General features: G+C 33.0%; 1 protein-coding gene across 2 annotated transcripts in view; it reads left to right on the forward strand.

Moving 5' to 3' along the window:
* LOC145239796 (E3 ubiquitin-protein ligase HACE1-like) overlaps positions 1-23,805 on the forward strand; it is a 181,980-nt gene that overhangs the window by 117,192 nt on the left and 40,983 nt on the right. For both annotated transcript variants that reach the window (XM_080103315.1, XM_080103317.1), the window contains exons 13-20: positions 141-595; positions 2,046-2,114; positions 5,204-5,291; positions 9,340-9,448; positions 11,516-11,613; positions 16,212-16,299; positions 19,271-19,420; positions 20,871-20,932. In XM_080103315.1, coding sequence (XP_079959441.1) covers positions 141-595; positions 2,046-2,114; positions 5,204-5,291; positions 9,340-9,448; positions 11,516-11,613; positions 16,212-16,299; positions 19,271-19,420; positions 20,871-20,932 — 1,119 coding nt within the window. The remainder of the gene's footprint in view (positions 1-140; positions 596-2,045; positions 2,115-5,203; positions 5,292-9,339; positions 9,449-11,515; positions 11,614-16,211; positions 16,300-19,270; positions 19,421-20,870; positions 20,933-23,805) is intronic.

Here is a 23,805-nt window from a genome sequence, read left to right on the forward strand (position 1 = left end):
CATTCGACCATTTCCATAGGGCATTCATCTGGTTCTATGAGTTCTTTTTGCTCTTTCTAAAATTTACATATTACGTTGTTATGCATTTTTCTTAATTCAGTTTAATTCATATTTTCATTGTACGTATTTTATATTTTTAGCCTTTAGAAGTTTTATGGAAACTCTTGGATGACTGGCTGAACTTATTGGAAGAGGAGTTCAAAAAATTCAACAAGTCTGAAAATGGGAAGGTCACTAACAAAGAAACCTTTCCTGCCAATCAAGTCAACCATGAAGAGCATTATACAAATCATCGTTCAACCGTCAACACAGACCAATCCGACAAAACCCAAAGTGCTGATCTTTCCAGTGTGAGGGAGGTGGAGGGTAAACAGACTATGCCATCCAATTTGTCTGGTGACCCAACCTCAGCCCTTGCCACAGTTGAAAACAAAGCTCAACCAAAGAGCCAAAGTGTTGAAGCTAAAAAATTGGGAGTTCATTCTTGGGATGGCCTCCAGGGTACAGGCCAGGAAATCATCACAGCAACCGTGCCACGTATTTCGGCAGTCATACAAGCCTTCTATCAGTGTTGTACATGCTTCACACGACAGCCGTAAGTCTACACCATTTCTTATTGAATATTTGATTTTCATTCACAAGATTACTAAGTAGGTTTATATATATATATATATATATATATATTAGTGATTTAATTCGGAGAAATTGGTTACATGAGCTGTGGAAATCGTTCAAAATAATGTTTTTTTTAAATGTTTTTAAGGTGAGCATCTGAAGAGTAAGCAACTAAAAATGCAGCAATGACATAATTTTTCTGACTTATTAGTCACAAATGAAACAATATTGTAATGTAAACTTTAAGGAAATAATAAATTATTAGCAGAAAAAACTTGATCTTTGGAATTTTGCAAACTATTCTATCACTATATATATATATATATATAGTCATCCACGTACAGTTCTGTTTCGCTGTATCACAGCTCATTAGTGTGGCTAGACAAGCAACCTCAAGCCAGGATTGAAACTTGACTGCGCAAATGACAGTCGGCGCCTCTAACTGTTATGTTATTTGGCTGCTGCTATGCCGGGCAGTGAATTACGAATGTTTTGACATTGTCCCAATGCCTCAGCTGAACTTGTTTTACACAAAGAGCATCGCTTAATACGCTAATGATAGTTTGTATATCACTTCCCAATATGCTCAATCTAAGAGAGGGAGCATTATAGTCATCCACATACAGTACTGTTTTGCTGTATCACAACTCATCAGTGTGGCTAGACAAGCAACTACCTCAAGCCAGGATCGAAACTCAACTGTCCAAATGAGAGTTGCCGCCTCTAATGGTGACGCTATTCAGCTGCTGCTATGTCAGGCAGTGAATTAACAATATGTTGACATTGTTTAAACATCTAAGTTCAATTTTTTCTACACAAAGAGCATCGCTTAAGATATGATCATTTACATATGCTCCATTGCTCCAATGTGTATGATCATTTCTGAGATGATATAGCCTTTTATATATGTTTATATGTATTATAAGTACGAGGTTAATCAATTTAAGAATAACCATTTACGTATGCTCAACATAAACAACAATTTTATGTATGATCGTTTCTGAGATGATATGGGTTTTTATTAATATTTGCCTTCCGGTTTCTGCTATCCATTTAGCTGTATAATTAGACATGGTTAAGTGGATAAGAAAGTCATTCTTAACATGGGAAAAGGAGGAGGAAAGCTTTTATGCTTTCTAAGGACGATAATCAGAAAGGCCCATATCCTTCTTGTCACCGTCATCCCGTCTGCAGAGCAGAAACTAGAAGTCAAAATAGTAGACAATCTTGACTATAATCCAATGATCTAATTTGTGTAGCTGTGTTCTACAATATATTTCAAGGTAAAATCTCTTTATCAAAAGATAAATCTTTCAAAATCTCCTGAAATTCATGTGGGTGCATTATTTTATTTTTCATTTTTGATGAAGGTGTCCACTCATAGTAATTTAGTGACTTAAAAATTAAACTTATAAAATATCTTTTTTCAGGATCACATCACCCAGGTTCATAGAATTTGTTAGTCAACATAATAACGTTTTAAAAGCTTTGGTCGCCAGGTAAGTTACTTTACTTTTTCATTATTTTGCCAGGAGATCAACTCAATATTTTTGCTTTCCCTATTGCTCCTGTTAAATCACTAATGTTTGTCTGGAATTGTTTCTATCATCTCACATAGCAGCAGTAAAGGCTTATGGCATCAAGAAATTGAATTTATTAAGCAAATTCTTTGGCACTCTTTTTCTTTTTTTATATTTCCTCATTGGAAGCTTCTAAAATTTTGTATTATTTTTGTTTTTTTAATTCTCATGTATCTGAGAAATTTTACCTCATTGCAACCTATAGTACAAGTGTCATTCCAAAAGTATCACCTCCTATTTTATTAACTCAAAAGTTGAAGAGTTACAAAGACAGGAATGGTGCACTAAAACGAACAACCTTTTGTGCTCCAGAATTAATTTTTCTACATAGTCACCATCATTCTCAATGCACATCAACGGTGAATGATGGCTATGCATGGATGTTTGGAGCACTCTTTGTCATACATTGGTCGTTCCAAAAGTAAAGCCTCCTATCTTTTTCTTTTTACTCAAAAAGTTGAAAAACTACAAAGATGTTAGTGGTACCATTAAAACGAACAACCTTTTATGCTCCAAAATTTATTTTTCTACATAGATACCATCATTCTCAACGCACTTTAGCTAGGAATTCAATGACGGGTCTCTGCTTCCTATGCATGTCCATGACAGGGATTGCTTTCTTAGAGTCTCACACTGTCAATATCTGCAACAGAAAGATGAAACTTTCAGGTCATGAATGCATGTTCAATCATCATAACAATGCAATTTGCAATCCCTCATCCGTTTGGGTGGAATAAAAATTTTTTTCAGAAAGCCCCTCGTATGTCTAAACCTGAGTTCATAACCTGTTAAGGAGATGCTTACATCTCAATGAATTGATTTGAAAGTTTTTTCATTTATTGCACACATGTTACCTTCAAAAAGGCCACTTTTATTTAAATCTATAATACAGCCTTTTGAAATACACACACACATATATAGAGAGAGCAGCGATACAAATATAATTACCTGTATGCCTAATTTGCAGACTATTTTTTAAACAGTTTATAATAAATTAATGTATGGTATTACTCATTTGTAATTTTATTGTCATATTTTATTATATATATATGCAATAGTTTTGTTAATATTAATAGCAAGTAATTAAAGTGGTTTAAAAAGAAAAGAATAAATTACTAAACCTTAACCTGTCTTAAAATATTGTTTAGGGAAGGCAACCTCTCTCTCTCTCTCTCTCTCTCTCTCTCTCTCTCTCTCTCTCATCCTTCCTCTCTCTTTCTTTCTCTCTAAGAAGAATGTATTGAAGGATATGTCACTGTATTTTAATATTTTAGGCAGGATTTTACTGGATGTAATTACAAAGATTTGGGCAATTATATTTATAGCCAAGTGTGATAAGAACAAACCAATCAAACACCAGAATCATTGAATAAAATATACTGAATCTCTTTGGATTTTTTTATCATAGCTTTTTGTCTTGACTGCTGATCCTGATTGTATTGATTCTACTATTCTTTACCTGGAATTCTTTACAATTCAAAGCTTCTCTAACTGGATGGATAATACTAATTTTTGTTTGTGACAACTAAATTTAATATTTGCATTGGATAATTTTTCTATTGCAAGAATAGCTCTTTGTTGAATACATAGTTTCTCAATTGAAATCAAAGTACGATAAAAATAGTAGTTGTTGTGACCCAATGGGTCAGCCTTGTATACTACCAAAAGTAGTCTATTATATAAATCTAAAACGTCTGTTTGTGTGTTAGTGTGTGTGTTTGTCATCTGCATTGGACCGGCATGAAACTGATACCATCTTAAAGAGCAATGCCCCTGATGCATATGCGAAAATTAGAAAAAAAGATTCATTCTGTGGGAGTCAACTGGACCACTTTTTGGAAGAAGGGTCTATTTTTTGATTCTCTTTTTTCATGAGTCACGCACATGTATTAAACTAAAACTATGTTTAAAATGCTTATTTTGCAACGTTATGACATCATGAGCACTCATGGCTGTGTAGGTAAAAGTGTTTGCCTTCTTTCCCTTTTTCGCATTTCACGTTCGAGCCCGGCCACTGCAACTCATTTTTTTTTTTCTGTTGCATGGATGCTCTTTGCTATTTTGATTGAAAGAAAAGTTGTTTTGATTATTTTTTGGAGTGAGGAGTAGAAGACCAGCGCACGGTCAATGCTGGGCACCCACCCACTAGTAATATATAAAAGCACAATTCAATTCCAATTATACAATTAGCAAATAAAAACAACTGGTGCGTCTACCACTAGTCTCTCACTCTTAGACAGCATCCAAAAAGTGTCTCAAACCTATTAAGTCCTGCACTGTCAACCAAGCTCCAACCTCTGTCTGTCGTATCCTTGTGCTTGTTTTACAAGTACTTTAATAATATGTACTCTGGCAAATTTGTAGCAATTGTTCTCCCTCGACATACATACTCCTGACTACCTCGACAAGCAGCAAAATTCCACCCCATTCACTGTTGAGATCCCTAAATGCTGGAAAGCCTTCTACTATAATAAATTTTTTACCTCAGACTGCCAGACTTTGGAATTTCCTCCCTGTTTCCTGCTTTTCAGACTGTGCTAACCTTCAAAGTTTAAATGTAATGTGAAGAGAAATCTCACTGCTCAACTCCCCACAGGCCTCTATTAGGCATGATCCCAAATAGTAGCCTCCTTTGTTTCAAGTGGCAATATGCCTTATTTTGGATGAAAAAAGAGTTTAAAAAAAAGGAATTTTATCAAGTACTTTATCCAATATACCATGGGTTCTTGCGGACAATTCAGATTCCCGAGTTCAACAGAAAGATTCCCGAATTCGACAGAAAGATTCCTGAGTTCAACAAGATACACCTGAAGAAGATCGGAGTTTACATTGACCAAAACATTGTGAAAATAACACTCAAGATGAGAACAGTAGTCAGGATAGTCCAAATAATACAAAATACATATAATTAGTAAGTTACTTAATTTTCAAAAGGAAGATATACTACAATTTAATTTAAACGTGTTTGTTGTCTTATTTTATTGTTATTTTTTTCCTTATCATTTCAGAAATCCAAAAGTTATTTTTGATCATTTTCATTTTTTATTGGAATGTCCAGAACTCATGTCACAATTCCTGCATATCATTAAATCCCAGGTAAATACACAATCACATTTTTTATTATTTATATATGTAGGTTATTGCTCTGAATTCAATCTAATTAAAAAAAAACAACGACACAGAAAAATCTTTGTTGTACATACCTGTCACAGACCGAGAATATCATCTTCCAAAAATCTGCTATGATTATGGGGTTTGTAATTCTTTCTTATGACCCCATTTTGATCTTTTATATATATATATATATATATATATATATATATATATATATATACACACATACACACACACACACACAGGCGGCAAAAAGAAAGTCCGCACTTGTAATTTTTTCAAAAACTGCAAATTTAAGCTAAATTTAATGTAACTGTTTAAGCAAACTATACCTCATTTGATTGTGCCTTTTATAATTTTACCTCTTCATATTTGACTTTTAATTGAAATATTCTAGTCTTCACGTCAATTTAAAAAAAATAACTTCAAATTGAGGAGACAAGAAGAAAGTCCACACAATGGAAAATTGTTATTTAAATGTAACTTTAGGACATTAATGCAACACAAATACAACAGGAACACAATGAACTAGTTAATATTTAGTAGCATAGCCCTTCTGCAATTTGACAGCCTGCAATCTTTTGGGAATTCCTTGAATTAGACTGCAGCAATACTCCGAAGAAAGGGCATCCCACTTTTCTTTAATTTTTGTCCAAAGTTCTTCCAAATTTGAAATTTTATCATTGCGTAGCTGTTGCTAGATGTAATGCCATATGTTTTCGATAGGATTGAGGTCTGGAGATTGTGCAGGCCAATCCAAATGGAATATCATGCCCTTCCAAGAACCTCTTGACATTGCCAACTGTGTGAATGAGATCACTATCTTGCATGAAAATGGGATTATCATCCAAATTCCGACCAAAGTAGGGTAGAAAATGCTCAGGTAACATATTAATGTACTTGGTCGAATTAATTCGACCTTGCAAGCGAACTATAGGCTCAGAACCATTGGTACTAATAATGCCCTGCACCAAAACTGAACCTCCACCACTTTGCAGCGTTGAAACTGAGCACCTAGGATTAAATTCTTTGTTTTTCCTTCAACGGACGTACTGCCTACCATCACTGCCTAACCTATTGAACTTTCTTTTGTTGCTAAAAACACTTTTAACCAATATGAAGAGTCATGATCTTCATTGCATCTGACGAAGTCCAGATGGCGTTTTCTGTTCTTTACAGAAATCATTGGCTTGCGTCTTGCAACATATCCTTGCAAATTAAATTCCTTTAATCTGTTCTTGACAGTAGAAAGAGAGCACTTTTTAACAAGATTACACTGTTGTTGGATTTAGGGAGCTGTTTCAAATCTGTTTCTAAGGCTGCGGATCTTGATAGCATTGTCTTCCCTATTAGAAGTAACTCTAGTACGGCCAGATTTAGGGTCATCACGAACACTGCCGGCGTTTTCGTGCTTTTGCACAATCTTTCCTACCATTTTCTCATCACACTTCAATCTGCAGCCGATTTGTCGATTGGATAAACAAGAAAGGTGGAGATTAATGAGCTCGAGACGATCACTAAGAGAAAAGCATGGCATATGAACTAAATGTTACATTGTATAACCTGGAACAACAACAATTACAATTAGAGATGCTTTGTTGCCTGTTGGTGGATATTTTAAACTGATTTAGGGGCGAAAATTTAAGCTTGTTTTAAGCGAATTTGTTGCTGTGAGCTTTCTTTTTGTCTCCTCAATTTGAAGTTATTTTTTTAAATTGACGTGAACACTAGAATATTTCAATTAAAAATCAAATATGAACAGATAAAATTACAGAGGAATAAAAGGCGAATCAAATGAGGTATAGTTTGCTTAAACAGTTACATTAAATTTAGCTTAAATTTGCAGTTTTTGAAAATATTACAAGATTTTCTTTTTGCCAGCATTGTATATATATATATATATATATATTATATATATATATATACAGGGTGTCCGTAAAGTTACTATACAGTCGAATTACATCCTGTGCGTTTTCTGTTTTCCAATATCGCTTCAAAATAAATTTGCGCTCTTCCAAAGTTAGCTTGCGTGGCATGCTTGATTAAATAAACCTGTAAAAAAAATAAATATTAACTATTAATACAAATATAATACAATAAAACAATCAGACTGCGTAGTAACTTTACGGACACCCTGTATATATATATATATATATATATATATATATATATATTACAAATAAATGACAAAAGTCTATATTCTAGATTTCATGATGTTGACCATCTTACAATTCTTTTAAGTACGAAAATGAAACATGGCGTAATAAAAGTAAAAATATAAGGTAAGTGCAACGTCTCTATGTAATCATGCCCATATGTATTTTATTTTATTTTAATAGATTGATAGGTGCTATTTCTTCTGAGAAGGTAAGGGCAGAATGAATGATTTTGCGCTATGAAACAGTTGCTGTCAAGAATTGTGAATGTCAACATAATTAAAGGAATAAATTGTAAGATGGTCAGCATCATGAAATTTTGAATATAGACTTTTCTCGTGTATTTGTTATATGCTCTGTAATTACATTGAGCATCATAAATTAAGGATTGGTATAAATAAAAGGTGAAATATGATTGGAAAAAAAAAACATATTTCCACAGAAGTATATATATTGGCTGTGAGATGCATATGTTTATTGAACATGAATGAAAGTAAAACTGAAAAGGAATGAAACATTGTTTCAGAAACACAAAAATACAAAGTGAAGACACGGCAGGAGTTTACTTTAATCGAAAGAAAGCCGTAAACTTAATAAAATTACAGAATAAAAATATATTTTTAGCTAAAAATAAAGCTAGAAAGGCCATAGTTCTTTCCAGCAATGCTCAAAATGCTGAAATGCTTAAAGAGATAAAAAAAAACAAAAAAACTGCACCATGAGAGTCGTGAAGAAGACAACTAAATGGATTTTTTTTTTTTTTTAATTCAATTTTCACCCTAAACAAGGCACAGTGCCACTTTGAAATAGGGGGCTACTATCGGGGGACATAAGTTACTGGGGTATTATGAAGGGAGATGAGTAGCAAGATGTCTGTTCACATTACACTTGAACTTCTGCATGTCAGTACAGTTGGGAAAGCAGAATCCCAGAAGGACGTTCCAAAGTCTAGTAGTTCTGGGGAAGAAACTATTGGAGTAGAAGGCTTTCTTACACCTAGGTATCTCTACTCTATTTATTGACTACAAATTGAGTACAAGCACTAGAAACTTCTACTTGTGAAGGAATCCCCTAAAAAAGATAACTGCTAGAGGATCTGTTCTAGGTTAGATGGAACAACAATATTTTTGTCGATTCTGCACTATCAGAACGAAATTTTGTAGTCGATAAATGGAGTTTTCAGATAACAAACAATAGTTTCTACTGATTTTTTTGTCAGTTCTAATAAATTACAATGTTAGCTTCCAAATTATGCAGTCGAAATTATCTGAATATTACTGAATTATTAAAAAAAAGTCTAATCGTGTTAGCAGGTGAAAAATTGCAGCCATTTTGTTTAAATTAAATCGGAAAATTACCTCCCTTTTGAACTCTTCTGTGCCTTTCATAAGGAAATACAATCGTTTTCTTCAAATTCTATTTTCTTTAAGAAATAATTTTCTACCTTATCGATTTTCGTAATTTTTGGATATAATCATCTTAGAAATACGAGGAATACGTAGATACCATTGTTTTCATGTGAAATTCAGTTTTACGCTTTCCAAAATTAACTAATAGTGTAGAAGTGCTATATTTTTTTATTTTAAATATTTATTTTTACTTACAGACAATAGTGTTTCATGTTTACACAATCTTCACTGTAGGGTATGATAATTAGACCCAGTTGCAAAGTCAGATTTGAGTCTGCAGCCTGGTATTCAAGCCTTAGGCCACCATCAATTAATATGGGGGAAAAAAAAGAAATAAAAATTTTTGTTTAGTCAAATCGACAGACATATATTATAGGCTTAGTCCTATTGCGTTCAACGGCAGTGGCTAGAACATTTCATTGCACGTGTGTAATTATAATTATTTCTTTCTTCTTTCTCTTGTAGCCATTTTCAGCTCGTCAGGAATGGTTTTATGAGAACCTTCACCCGGAAGATTATGACAACGACATGTTCCACGCACCAACATCTCAGGAGTCTTTAGTTATTGATAGAAGTAAGTACTATCCCATCTTCCCAACCTAAATGGTTTTTCACGGATTTGTCAGACGTTAAGAATAAAAATGAGATTTTATCACGGTGATACTTATAAGAGGTTTGGCAGCCATGACGCTAGCGTCCATGACGAGACGTAAAATGTGAGAACCCAAATAACTATTAAATAATGATTACTCAGAATATTTTTTTTAACTAATGCATGATCACTTATCAAGGCTAAAAGCCATCCGAGGATAAGGATTAATGACACAGATAGATTTTTTAGTTAAATGCCAAACAATATTACGAGAGGATTGAAAATGATGAATGAATGAAATTTGATTACTTTGTTTACTTATGAGGATAAGTTGTGACGAGTATTTCTGAATATTAGATTTGCAGATGACCATGTTGTAATCTGCATGGAAGCATTCCTGTAGTAATGTGTTCCATAGATGAGAAGTTCTTGGAAAAAAAAAAAAAAAATAACTGTTCATAGAAATTCTCTTTTAGGTTAGGCACACAAAGGAAGAAAGGAAATTTTTTTTTTTTAATAGAAACTTCAGAAATTGCTCCAGACAAGGTATGAAGCCACCTGAGCTAAACTAAAAAAAAAAAAAATGCTGTTTCAAACTAAAAAAAAAAAAAAAAAAAAAAAAACTAGCCAAAGATAAATGTTATATGGGTAGATTCAGACCCAAAACACAGCAATTCTTCCCTTTTTGTCAGAAACATTGCTCATGAAATGTGAGGACTAAAAGACAAAATAAGAAAAGCAACAGTTACAAAATTGCTGAAAGTAAATCTAAGGTTCACTTTCTACTCTCCTAAAAAAAAAAAATGTGCCAAAAAAAATTATTTGCAGTTGTGGTAGAAAATGTGTTCTTGCTTCTTAAAAGGGAACTTCAGATTGAAGCTCAGTCGAGCACTTTCCATGGAAATAATGGTATAGAAAGATTAGCAGCATCATTTTTGTGAGAAAGGGGCTGTACAGCAGAGATTATTACCCACTAGATTGCAAAATTAATTAAATTACTACTACTACTACTACTACTACTACTACTACTACTACTACTACAACAACAATCATAATAATAATAATAATTCACTAGTTCTCATGCAGGTCATCATCTGTGAATGCTTATTGATAATGACTGGTGGTGTTCCCTGGAGTCTGAATCACAACAAATCTCCTCACATTTCCAGTACTTTTCACCTCTTTCAACACCCTTTGCAAAAGAATTTGCGTTATCGCAACAACTGCTTACCATTGATTTCTTGTTGGCGGCGACCATTGGTCTTCATTGGAATTTCGGTGGCAATAAACCTCCTAAAGGCACCAGTCCTCTTTGCACTCAACCTGCAGAGATCTAGCTAATGCTTTCACTCCTCGGTCTTTCCATCCTCCTTAACCCTTCTCACTAATTTGGTGTAGTGCCAGTTTATGGTAACACACACAAAAAATAACTGGGAGTGAGAGCAGAAGGCAGGAACGCAAAGGGGTTAACTTACAATTATACAGTTTTAGTTTTCATGATTCCATGTGATGTTTTAGATCTGTAGCAGTTTCTGTATATCTGGCTTCTTCTTCTTATTATTATTATTATTATTACTACTACTACTACTACTACTATTATTATTATTAAAAACATTAGACACTAATAGATTCTAAAACTATTGGTCAGAATTCTTTCAACTGTATCAAACACCCTTAGCATGCCGGATGTACTACTACTACTACTCATTTTAAACACTTGTAGGCTTCAAAACTATTATACTGAATTCAGCTTGAAGATCTCTAGGATGTAATAGATTTAATAATTGTAATATTCAGGATTAAATTAAACGGCAACATGAAAGATTTCATGTTGGTGAAATTCATGTTCGCGTTTAATTTAAAAGAGGACCAAACATAAAAGCCAAGCCATAATTTATAATAGGGCTGCTCAAGCGTTTTTTGTAGACCAGAGTGCGCTTATTCTAGCATGCTGTTTTTTCAACACCATGTCTTGAAATAAATATTATTTGATTGTGATATCATTGGTTGGATGATAGCAGCTGCATTTTTTTTTCCATCTTTTTACAGATCGGTTATTCGATAGTAGTTGTGAGGAATTGAACAAAGCAAGTCCTAGCAAGTTGAAAAAGAATATCTCCGTCAAATTTGAAGGAGAAGAAGGAATGGTGAGTATTAATTTCTTGATTTATTTTCTCTTGTCTACTTGCGATTTTTCTTTTGCGTTGATGAACTGTCGTCACTATTTTAAAATTTCTTGTTGGTCTAGTGTTTCTATTAATTCACTGTTTTATATTATAATACAGCTTCCTATTCCAGTAGCTTCTTTCTAAGAACTGCAGGCTTGTGAAACTCTTCTTGTTGACTGTTTTCCCCCTGACCTATAACCCTTCTTTTTTTTTTTTTTAAGGTAATTTCAATAGGCATCTCTTGTCTTTACAAGAATGATCTTTAGTTGTTGTTAGCAACTTACATCAAGTGGCTTCACACCTTGTCTGGAGAAATTTCCATTAAAAAACAAATTAATGCAAAAATTTGTAATCTCAAATAAATTTATTATTTTACCATTAACCTTATTTGGATCATAAAATCACACTGATCACTTAAAACAGTTGCTATCCCCCCCCCCATAAAACGCACCCAGAATTTATCTTAACAAATTTATTTTATTAACTGCTCTAACACACTAGAATAGCCCTGAAAATCGGCCTCCTTTTTATGCTTAATTTACAAAAATTCATATTTTCCTTCCTTTTTCAGAGTATTCACACATAAACATAATCACCTGAAAAAAACTAGAATCTCACTGTTGTTTAAGAGGGTATGCCAGGTTCTCAGCTATTACTACTACTGCTATTAAAAGAATAAGTTTTTTTTTTTATATAGTAAAAGAATCTACTTAACTTCTTTATTTACATGAAAGTATAAGTTTAAATACGAAACAAACTCATAAAAACATCTTAGTAAAATATATTTAAAATCTCTTTCAAATACTTTTTTAAAAAAATACACTTACATTTTTATGCTGACAATGCAAATTTTCAGTCCTTATATTTGTGGAAGAAATATAAACTTAGCTGCCAAAACGATTTCAATTATATTAATAATCATGAATCATTTATTATTCCTTTTGAGTTTATTGCCTTTTATCAACTTGCTATAAAATTAGATCTTATTTTTATGACCAGTAAAAACAACATTGCTAGACTGAATAAATTTACATTTCTTTTATGTTATTATGATTTTAATTTTACTGGTAGTTTAAAAATAATAAATATTTATAATTTTATCCTTATTACTAGCAACATAAAATTAAGTTCAAGGAATTGTTTTTAGAATCAGAAATTACGGTCAAATGTTTCCGATTTCGATACTGGTTCTGATACCTCGAAAAGTTCTGATTTTTCCGATTCCTGATTCCGATTAATCACCCCAAGAGCCAAGAGTAGTGTGTAAATATATATATATATATATATATATATATATATATATATATAAAGCTGAACGTATAATATAAAGCTGAACGTCTGTGTGTGTGTCTGTTCACGAATAGGCTCCCATATGGTTGACTATTATAGAAAACTGATCACATATAATGATAGAAGATGTATCGCGACACAGGAATGGGTATGTTTGATCTGGCATAATGATGATTCATTAAAATTGTGGGGTCTGCATACCAGCCTGGTCCACAAAGTATGGAAATAAAAAATTTAAAAATTAAAAAAAAACGTTTACAAGTGTTTTTGATATAGATGTATATAATAATACTTTGATAAGTATGTTTTAACTTGAATAGGGATGGTATAATAAAATTGTGGGGTCTGCATTCGCGCCTGGCCTCCATAGAATGGAAATAGGCACAAACTTTAATAAAGACTTTTCATATCTATCTGTGTAAGTATATTTTGATAATTATGTTTCAGTTTGAAGAAATATGGTATAATAAAATTATGGGGTGTTCGTTCGCACCTGACCTCCATAGAATGGAAATATGTCAGAAAGTTTAACAAGATTTTTTAATATAGATCCACAGAATATTGTGATAAGTGTTTCAGTGTGAACATGTATGATATAATAAATTATGGGGTTTATCTATTTTATTTTTACTTTCATCATATTTTGCTTTGGTTTTGATACCCCCAAATTCGAAGCTATCTCTTTACAACCCTTCTTTTCATAACCTATCATACTTTAATAAATCAGAGTCCATTTTCTGTAGGCTGTTTTTGAACCCAGTCAACGACTGGTACTTTTGCTAGTATGCATATATATATTTACAGCTTCTCTTCTAATTTTCGGATTTTAATCATGTCAAATCACACTTTATTTCCTTTTGACGGATTGATTGTTGCTATTTCTTCTGATGAGTTGAGGGAATAAGAGATTCCTTGATTGATATAATAATTAAGTGATTGATTTTGCGCTACAAAACAGATACTGTAAATATCAACTGAATTAAAGGAATAAATTGTAAGATGGTCAACATCATGAATTTTGGAATATAATTTTTTGTCATTTATTTACTATATTGCTCTGTAATTACACTGAGCTTCTTAAATAAGGATTGATATATATTATAAAGAATATATATTTCTACAGAAATATATTTCCCAGTCATAAAATATGAAATATGATATTTTAATTCATGCAGATTTTGTATTTATTATTATAGAGCATATTTTCTATTATTATATTGTATTTGATATATAGTAATGATTTCAAATTTTTTTTTTTTTTTTAATTTGACATGGGTGCCATCAGCTAGAATCAAACTGAAACAGCCTTATTCGTTATCATCTGAGCTAATAATAGATAGATAACAAAACTTTAAAAAATTAACTGACTTTAACATATAAATGTATATTTGTGCATGCATAGAAGTTATACATTTACTTACATCTGCCAAGTTCCAATATTTTTCTATTTTTACTGTCTAAACTCAAATTTGTTCTACAGCTTCAAATCCCCATTCTGCTCACAGACAAGATCATTTATATATTCTCATGGCAATAGTTTGGTGGCCTGGAGATAGAGACTTAGCAAATGGAGTCAAAGGTGGCTTCGTGGCTGGTTTTGAATCTCCCGACAGGCAGGAATTGTTGTCACCTCCTACACTGATGATTGTGTAAGCATGAAACACTAGTATTTGGAGGTATAAAAGAATAATTACTATTTAGTTATATATATATATATATATATATATATATATATATATATATATATATATATATATATATATATATATAATTTATTATATTAATAAATACAAGAATTCAAGAATTCTGGTGAAAGAACTGACCCATTAAATTATCGCCCCATTATCTTCCTCCTTCTTTTCGCCAAAATATTTGAGTCCATAATTAACTAAGCTCTTGTCCACCACTTCACAGCTGCTAAGCTTCTGTTCGACTAACAGTATGGGTTTAGGCAAGCCCGTTCTACTGCAGATATCCTAACTATAATCTCTGAATGTATAAACCATACATAGGATAAACCAGGGGAGGCTAGTGCAGTAGCCCTAGACATATCTAAGGCCTTTGACAGGGTATGGGACGATGGTCTTCTCATGAAAGTCAGATCCTATGGACGAATACTATACATAATTAAATCCTTTTTAAATAAGAGAAAAATCCAGGCTGTCATCGATGGTCATATGTCAAAACAATATGATATAAATGTGGGTGTAGCTCAGAGGTCAATCCTTGAACCTTTATTATTCCTGATATTCATAAATGACCTCCCTAATAAAATAGTCTTTGAAATAGGTATATTTGTTGATGACACCACACTCTATAACAGACATTAGGAGAAAACAAATGAACATATATCCACGGCAATGGCAGAAACACTAGAGGAAGACCTCCAATCTGTAGTGGAATGGGGACAAAAGTTGATGATTACATTCAATCCTTCCAAGACTCAGCTTCTTTCCTTTAATAACTACAAGAAACCTGCTCAACCACTAATCGCCATGACTAATGATACATTACCTGAAAGTACTTCGTTCAAACTCCTCGGCTTTACATTCACAGGGAACATGAGTTGGAACAGATATATTGAGGGCATTGCTAAGGCTGCTGCAAAGAAGGTGGACTCTCTCTACCATGCTAGAAAGTTACTTATGCCTGAAAGTATCATGAACCTCTACAAGACCACGATTCACCTATGCATAGAGTATTGTTGCCACATTTGGGCTGGTGCACCTGCTACTAGTCTCTCCCTCTTAGACAGAGTTCAAAAGAGAGTCACCAACCTAATAGGTCCTGCACTGTCAGCTAAGTTTCAGCCACTGTCCCACCAATGAAATGTTGCATCCCTCTGTCTTTTTTACAAGTATTTTAATGGCAGATGCTTCAACTAACTGCAAGCCCTTGTGTCCCCTCGACGGAAAATGCAATAAAATAAAATATATATATAGTATACAGCATAGTATTCTTTTATTTCCATTATGGACAACAAACATCAGTTTATCTATCTGATGTAATAAGCGATCTATTGATGTTTTTTTCTTGGTACTTGCCATGATGGGAGTAATTTAAAAGAACAACAATTAACACCATTATTTGTCTCTGAGATTTAGTTTACTTTTATCCAACAATTTACAGCTAGTAGGGCTTCAATTCTTTTCCCTCCATTCACTTTTGTGTTTAATTTTATTTTCTTGCTTAAATCCTTTGAAGAATTCATTTTTGTTTACGACTTGTGAAACATAAAAGGTTTTCTATTGTAAAAATTTATTATTGCTTTTCTTCTTGAATTTCAGGGTTTGGGAGTTGTTAGAGAATGGTTTGATATTCTGTCCAAAGAAATTCTTAATCCAGATTATGGTCTTTTTACACAGTCAGCAGATGGTAAATATGTTTGGATTATGTATTATTTCAGTTGTTCGGATTACTGTAATTCTTACAACGTTTCGACTGATGTTACCTCTGGCCTTCTTCTGGTGTATCTAGTGAATGGTGGAAAGAATTTTTTTTTTTTTGATTAACTATAGTCGTTAGAATTCAAAATGTACGATGTGTTTATGAAACAGAAAGAGCGTCAAATTATTTCCATTTCCGTATTAATTTAAGTCCGTACCAATTTGATATAATGTTTCCTGATTTTTTAGATGAGTATTGATAGTATGTATTATTTAGATTTTTGGAACTACTGCTCTCATCTTGGATGTTAATCTCAAAACGTTTCGGCTGATGGAACCTCCAACCTTCTTCAGGTGTATCTTGACAATAGCTTGTATTGATGAATGATGGAAAGAATGTTTTTGTCCCTTTTCTCTACAACCAAGGTGAGAACAGTAGTCGAAATAATCTAAATAATAGATATCAATCCTCATCTCAAAAATTCAGAAACATGTTTGGATTAAAAAATCACATTTGAAGATCATCCTACACAGATTAACCAGAGATTAAAGCTCAGACAAGCACCTTCCATGGACAGGATAGAGTAAAAGACTAGCAACGACACTTCTGAAAGCGTAGACATTTATGCTGACAGTCCGGACGATTGTCAGATAACCATCCATTGGTTTTTCCTGAAATTTTGCCACAAATTGTATTTTATTAAATACATGTGCACAGTAAAAAAGATATTTTGCGAAAATTCCCGTTGCGTCCCCAAATGCCCCAAAATGGCCAAAAATGAAACCCATAACTTTTGATCTATACATTAAATTTTTCTGAAATTTGGCCAAAATGTGGAGCCCATTGTTCTTACTATAAATCCAGTATGGGTGACCCTAGCAAAATTCTGGTTCATGTCCCCTGGAACTTTCAGTGCTAAAAACGCCCCTTTTTGTGCCTCTTTTTTCATATTTTCCAACAAAAACTTAATATGACTATATAGTGTTTTTTCATATTTTCCAACAAAAACTTAATATGATTATATAGTGTTTTTTTCACAGTGGTCAACTCAAATATACATGTTTTAAGGTCTGAAACTGCACCATTTTCCATTTACACTGGGATTTGGTGTCCCCAGAGACTCAAAAAGGTTAAAAATGGCCCAAAATGACACTTTTTATCCCATAGCGTCTATTAGATTTTTCTGAAACTTGGGTAAAATGTGGAGGCCATTGTTCTTAATATTAATTTAGTATGGATGACTCTGGAAAAATTCTGGTTTGTATCCCTCAGATACTTTTACATGCCTTTTTGGAACTTTTTTTCATATTATTCAAAAACTTGATATATATGTCTATATAGTGGTTTTCCATGGTGATAAATTAAAATATACATATCTTAAGACATGAAACTGCACCATTTGTCCATTTTCACTGGGATTTGCCATTCCCAGGAGCTCAAAAGGGGTCATAAATGCCCCAAAATTGCAAAAAATGACACTTTTTGCTCCATAACTTTAGCCACATCCATTAGATTTTTCTGAAACATCGCGAAAATGTGAGGCAACGTTGGCCCTTTACACTTCTCACGTTCATCATTTCTTCACTATTTTTGTGGTGTCATCTCATGTGCAGCACAGGAGGGGATCACGCATACATGGCTTGTTCTAACTCAATTTTTGAACATCAGTTGTTCATTCCTTAACACGCTCAAGTTAAATTTTGATTTTGTCTTAAACATCTGATATTCAGACCTGCCTAAATGGTGGAATGATAAAATTGTTACCTTAGAAAAGATGACATGATTCCATTTCTATTTGATAAAAACCTGTTTTCTTTTTTTGTTGGAGAGCATCTACTAGTTGGCCAGTTGTGTACAAATCCCAAGAGCGATAGGAGCCTTCTATCATGTCTGAAAATGACACAATGTTAAACGAGCAAGATCGGGGATGTGCCGCTGTACAACTCATGCTCTCTACCAATCCAAGTTAAGACTACAGGATCATTGCCAGCACCCTCAAAATGTAAATCCGGACAGTTCAACACTTAATTGCACAGCTCAACAAAGTTTTGTCTTTGGTGTGGTTTCAAGTGAGGGCCACATCATGCCATCTCACATCTTCGAAGTCGACTTGAAAGTCAACACCAAAGTGTACCTGGATGTGCTGAAGAGTGTGGTGATCCTCTGGTGCAATCAATTGGCTGCTGGCAGATCCTGGGTGTGGCAGCAGGACTCAGCACCAGCCCACAAGTTTAAAGAAACCCAGACTTGGCTTCAGAAGGAGTGCTATGACTTTGTACCCCTTTCTTCCTATCACCCCTCCTCCTTGACCTGAACCAACTGGACTACTTCATTTGATCATACATTGAGAGCATCATCAACATGAACTCCCACAACACCAAAGTCAGCCTGACTGCTGCCGTCTGCTGTGTATTTGCCGAGCTCCAGCTAGCCCTTGTGGAAAAGGCATGCTCCCAGTTCTGGACCCATGTTGATGCAGTGATTGAGGTTGAAGATGACTACATTGAATAGATATCATCTTTACTGTATAATCCAGTTATCTGAATTGGTTTTTTCAATAAAAGTTATAAAATAGAGCTGTAGTGTTTTTTTTTAGGGCAACAAACTTATCGTTCCACCCTGTAATAATATCTGGCACAAGGCCACGGAATATTTTATGATTTTGTGATCAATCATGTTTTTTTTTTGTTTTAGAAATTAAAAAAATTGTTTAATCAAAGAACACGATGCACAATTTTTTTTTTTTTTTCAAATCAATGAATTTTTTTTTTTTTAATACAATAAACACATAAATAAATAATTCATTTATTTTTTAAAACTTCTACATTGTGTTATCTGGTTTCCGAATAGATTTCAGCTTTCTCATTATGCTAGTGCTTCTAAAAAATTGCTCTCAGTATATATTTTATTTCTGTGTGTGTTTCTGTTTTTTAATTTCACTTTTTTAAATGTTTTCTAGGTTGTACATTCCAGCCGAACAGTAATTCCGCCATCAACCCAGACCATTTGAACTATTTCCATTTTGCTGGCCAAATGCTTGGCCTTGCTCTTTATCACAGGCAGCTTCTTAACGTGTATTTCACACGTTCGTTTTATAAACATATTCTTGGTAAGTTACAAGTTCTCCGTTAATTAGTGGAAATCAGCATTTTTGGAAACGGAAAAAAGGCTGGTTTCCGATCAACATCGACACAGTTTTTCTCTGCAACTTGACTGAAATCAGGCATTTTTTTACCCCTCCTTGGCATTTCTCGCTAACTCTAAACCCCTTCTCCATTTTTTTTCTTCAGTTCATCCCAAACAAGATAAATTCCCACTGAAACGTAGAGAGCTACTGTGATAGAAGCCAGATTTATAGGGGGAGGGGAAACCTGGGTTGGGATTTGAGCAGCAAGATGCTTGTTCACATTACATTAACATTTCTGCTTGTGAGTATAGTCAGGGAAACTGTGAGCAGGAATGGATTTCCAAAATCTAGCGGGTTTTAAGCTATTAATGAGTTATAAATTTTGTTTTTGTTTTTAAATTAAAACGAAAGAGTTCCAAACTTTTTTATTAAACAAAATGTACAAGCTAATGAAACAAGCAGGAAATGAAATTGCATGGATGCTGTAAGTAGTTGTCTGACAAAAAGTTGTATTCACATGCCAGGGTTTCTGATTGGCTGGTGAGAGGGGGGGGGGTTAATTACTCCAATAGAACACCTACCTATTTGCATAATACAATTATTTTTTTTTTTTTTTTAGCTTTTTATAAAATACTAGCAGCACATTTTTAGCTTTTTATAAAATACTAGCAGCACTTTTTCCTTTAATTTTTATTCCATTTTTTCTATAGATTTTGGGAGGTAACAGTGTTCTAGTAGTTAACGACACAAACTTCGAACCTGTGTGTTTCAAGTTCGAATCCAATTAATTCCATAAAAAATCATTTTCACTTAGGATGTTGGCAACCTTCTCCAGGTCCCTCCTGTAAGTACCCAATGTCTTTCAAGAAAAGAATTCTAACTAGGAAAACATTGGGGAAACTAATGCCAACAATAGAATCTTTGGATTCATACCATGTGATAATGATCTATAAATTTTGACAGTTAAATTTAATTAAGAGTATTGTTTGGTTATTGAATTATTAAATTAAAACAAATTGTTATTAAACTCCAAGCAATTTTCTTAAAGTATAAAATTATTGGATGTAATTCACTTCCAGAACTTTCACTCTTTTAATATATGAGTATTTGCTTAAAATTTCCATTTTAAATATGTCCAAATCCTTCTCGAATTTCAAAAGGTCATGGAGTTATTCATTTTTTTTTTTTTTAACTGGTAACAAAGGATTGCTGACTATGAAGAAAATGTAATTTTGTAATAAAATTGTGTTTTTCAAAGGCATTTTTAAAAAATATCGTTTTATTGCGTTTTTGATTCCAATAAATAATTGATTACTAGTAAATAAAAATAAAGAATGATAATTCAATGTGTAACTATGAAAGAAACACACGTACACGCATGAAGTTGTTTCATACTTTTTAATAGTATGAAGATGTTTTTTTTAATTTTCAGGTATTCCAGTCACATACAAAGATGTGGCATCAATAGATCCTGAATATGCCAAGAATTTACAGGTAAATATAAATATGTATTTTAAAGAAAAGGAAACTTGTGGAAGAGTTTTAATCTCTCTCTCTCTCTCTCTCTTTCTCTATCTATCTATCTATCTATATATATATATATATATATATATATATATATATATATATTTCTGTGGAAATGACTTTTTCAATTATATTTCACCTTTCTTTATCTACTAATCCTTAATTTATGTAGCTCAATGTAATTACAGAGCATATAACAAACAAATGACAAAAGTCTATATTCCAAATTTCATGATGTTTACCATCTTACAATTTATTCCTTTAATTACATTGATATTTACAATTCTTGTCAGCAACTGTTTCATAGCGCAAAATCATTCATTTAATTATTATATTAATCAATGAATTTATTCTGCCCTTAACTCGTCACAAGAAATAGCAACTATCAATCCACCGAAAAAAAAAAAAAATGCATTTGGGCATGATTACAAAATTCAAAAATTGAAAGAGAAGTTGTAATTACCTTTTATTTTGACTTTTATTACATAATTTTGTTTTTACAAGTAAAGTCACTAAAACTTAAATATTCGTATTAATAAATTGTATTAATTTTGATATACACTACTAAAAGAATAGTGTATTTAGTATTTTATTAATTTATTATTATAATTAATTTATATATATATATTTACTTTGATAATATTAATAATTGTAATATATATAACATGTCTACATATTTATTTAATTTTATACAAAACTAATTACAATATATATATATATATATATATATGTTCTATTTCCGGTTATACCAATTGTTGATTTTATCTAGATTTTATACCCATATATAATTCAGTTTTATTACTATTTTAATTAAATTTATTATTACATAAATTATAATTCTTTATTGTCATTTAATTATTTTTCATTAATCTTACTTAATTTTAATATAAAATTTCCCTTTGTAATATTTTATCATAATTTGTTTAAATACTGTTAAAGGCTTCATTTTTAAATTTAAATGAGTTGCTTTCTGTTATCAAACCTAGTTATATTAAACGATTTAAAAAAAATTTTTTTATTATATTGATAAATATATTATGGACTTTCCAAGGGAAACAATCTCGTCCAACACCACATCAGATTCGGGTTGGGGATCGAACCTTTCAAAGTCTCTTTCAGCACTGCAGTCAGGCCACGGTTTTTTTTTTTTAGGCAGAATTCAATGTGCGTTTTGTAACGCCCTGACATGCAACATCAATGATTTTCAGAGCTATGGCATTGTTGAAATGTTCCTTCCAAAACTCACGAATGATTATTTGAGGGTTGTCAGTAATTTCAAAGCATCACCAGAACAAATGCTTAGTTTAGTTTTTTAAAGTTGAAATCACCTGCTGATCCATGAGCTGGAGGATTGGGGTGGTATTGGGGAAGAGGAAGAGCTCTCGGATGAACTTGAAATCTTCCATCATGTCGTCTTCTAGGCTGTGGGGGTGCGCAGGAGCATTGCCCAGAATAAGCAAACATTTCAAGGGAAAGCCATTCTCCTGGAGATATTGCTTTATGGAGGGGCCAAACACTAAATTCACCCGTTCAGTGAAGAACTGCCAGGTCACCCACGCTTTTGCATTGGCCCTCCACATCACCTGTAGCATCTCTTTTAAGACTTGATAAATCTTAAATGCACGTGTGTTCTCTGCATGATAAACCAGCAGTCTTTCTGTTTCAGTTTCATACAGATTGTCGATGATGACTGATCATACTGTTTCACAAGATCACTCACACAAACATCATGCTCATGTTTATCTCTTATTTCTTGCTTCATTTTGATCGACATCATCCTCTTTTTTTTTTTCTGAAGACACTTTTCCATTTCCTTTTTTCAAACTTTTTTTTTTTTTTTACATGGAGTTCACCACTTATCAAGGCCCAATGGCCACTCGGGGATAAGGGTTATTGTATGTACAGTAATCAAAGGGATAGTGTGCAATAGTATTGGAGAATTGGTAAGGTGTTAGGGACGCGTTTCATCAGGAATTTGTTTGTGTTGGACTTGAAGACATCCAGGTTGAAGTCGGGAGGGAAGCAGGCAAGTGGAACAGAGTTCCACAGGCGTGCAGTTCTAAGAAAGAAGCTTTGTTCATCGAATTTACATTTTGATTTAGGCACAGATAGGGAGTGGGGAAAATTATTGACGGTGGTTTATGGTTAGGGTCACAAAAAGGCAATGTAATTTGATGAAAACAACACAAGAGCGCATGATCAGATGTGTATGGTGGGAAATCCTGCAATGACTGTTTCAGGAAAATTAATTAAAATAAATAAAAAGTGTGGCTGGCTATAATGAGAGAAATATGAGAAAGCAGAAAGAGAAAACGAAAAGTGAATAAAGGAAGTTGAGGCTAGAAGGCAGAAGAAATCCTGCAACGACCGTTTGGCTTAGTAGGGGAAATTAAAATTACAAAAAAATGTAGATATGGCTCCTCACAATTAAGAGAATAATTTTCTCAGTAAAGAAGGCAAAGGCAAAGAGCCCAATGAAATAAAATTAAATTAACAGAAATAAAATATACATACCAAGTTATAGCAGATGAGAGAACAAGCAGAAGCAAGTTATGCTCGGAAAGAAGGGACTTGGGACTGAGGTTGTAAATCACGCTAATGAAAACACAGAAACATATCTTGTTCATGAGATCATGTTAGCAAGAAATGGGAAGAAATTAGACTTAAGACTAAAAACTCACAGAAAACAGCTTATATTAAGTTACAAAGCATTTGTTAACTAATAGGATGGGAAGAATAAAAGAATGGACAATAAATATAACAGTTAAAAGGCGTCACAATACAACAAGATGTTGAGAGAAAACGATGTAAGGGCAGATATGTTCCTGATAAAAAAAAAATGG

This window comes from Euprymna scolopes, chromosome 19 (assembly GCF_053919585.1).
Source record: "Euprymna scolopes isolate OS-2025 chromosome 19, ASM5391958v1, whole genome shotgun sequence".
NCBI classification, from domain to species: domain Eukaryota; kingdom Metazoa; phylum Mollusca; class Cephalopoda; order Sepiida; family Sepiolidae; genus Euprymna; species Euprymna scolopes.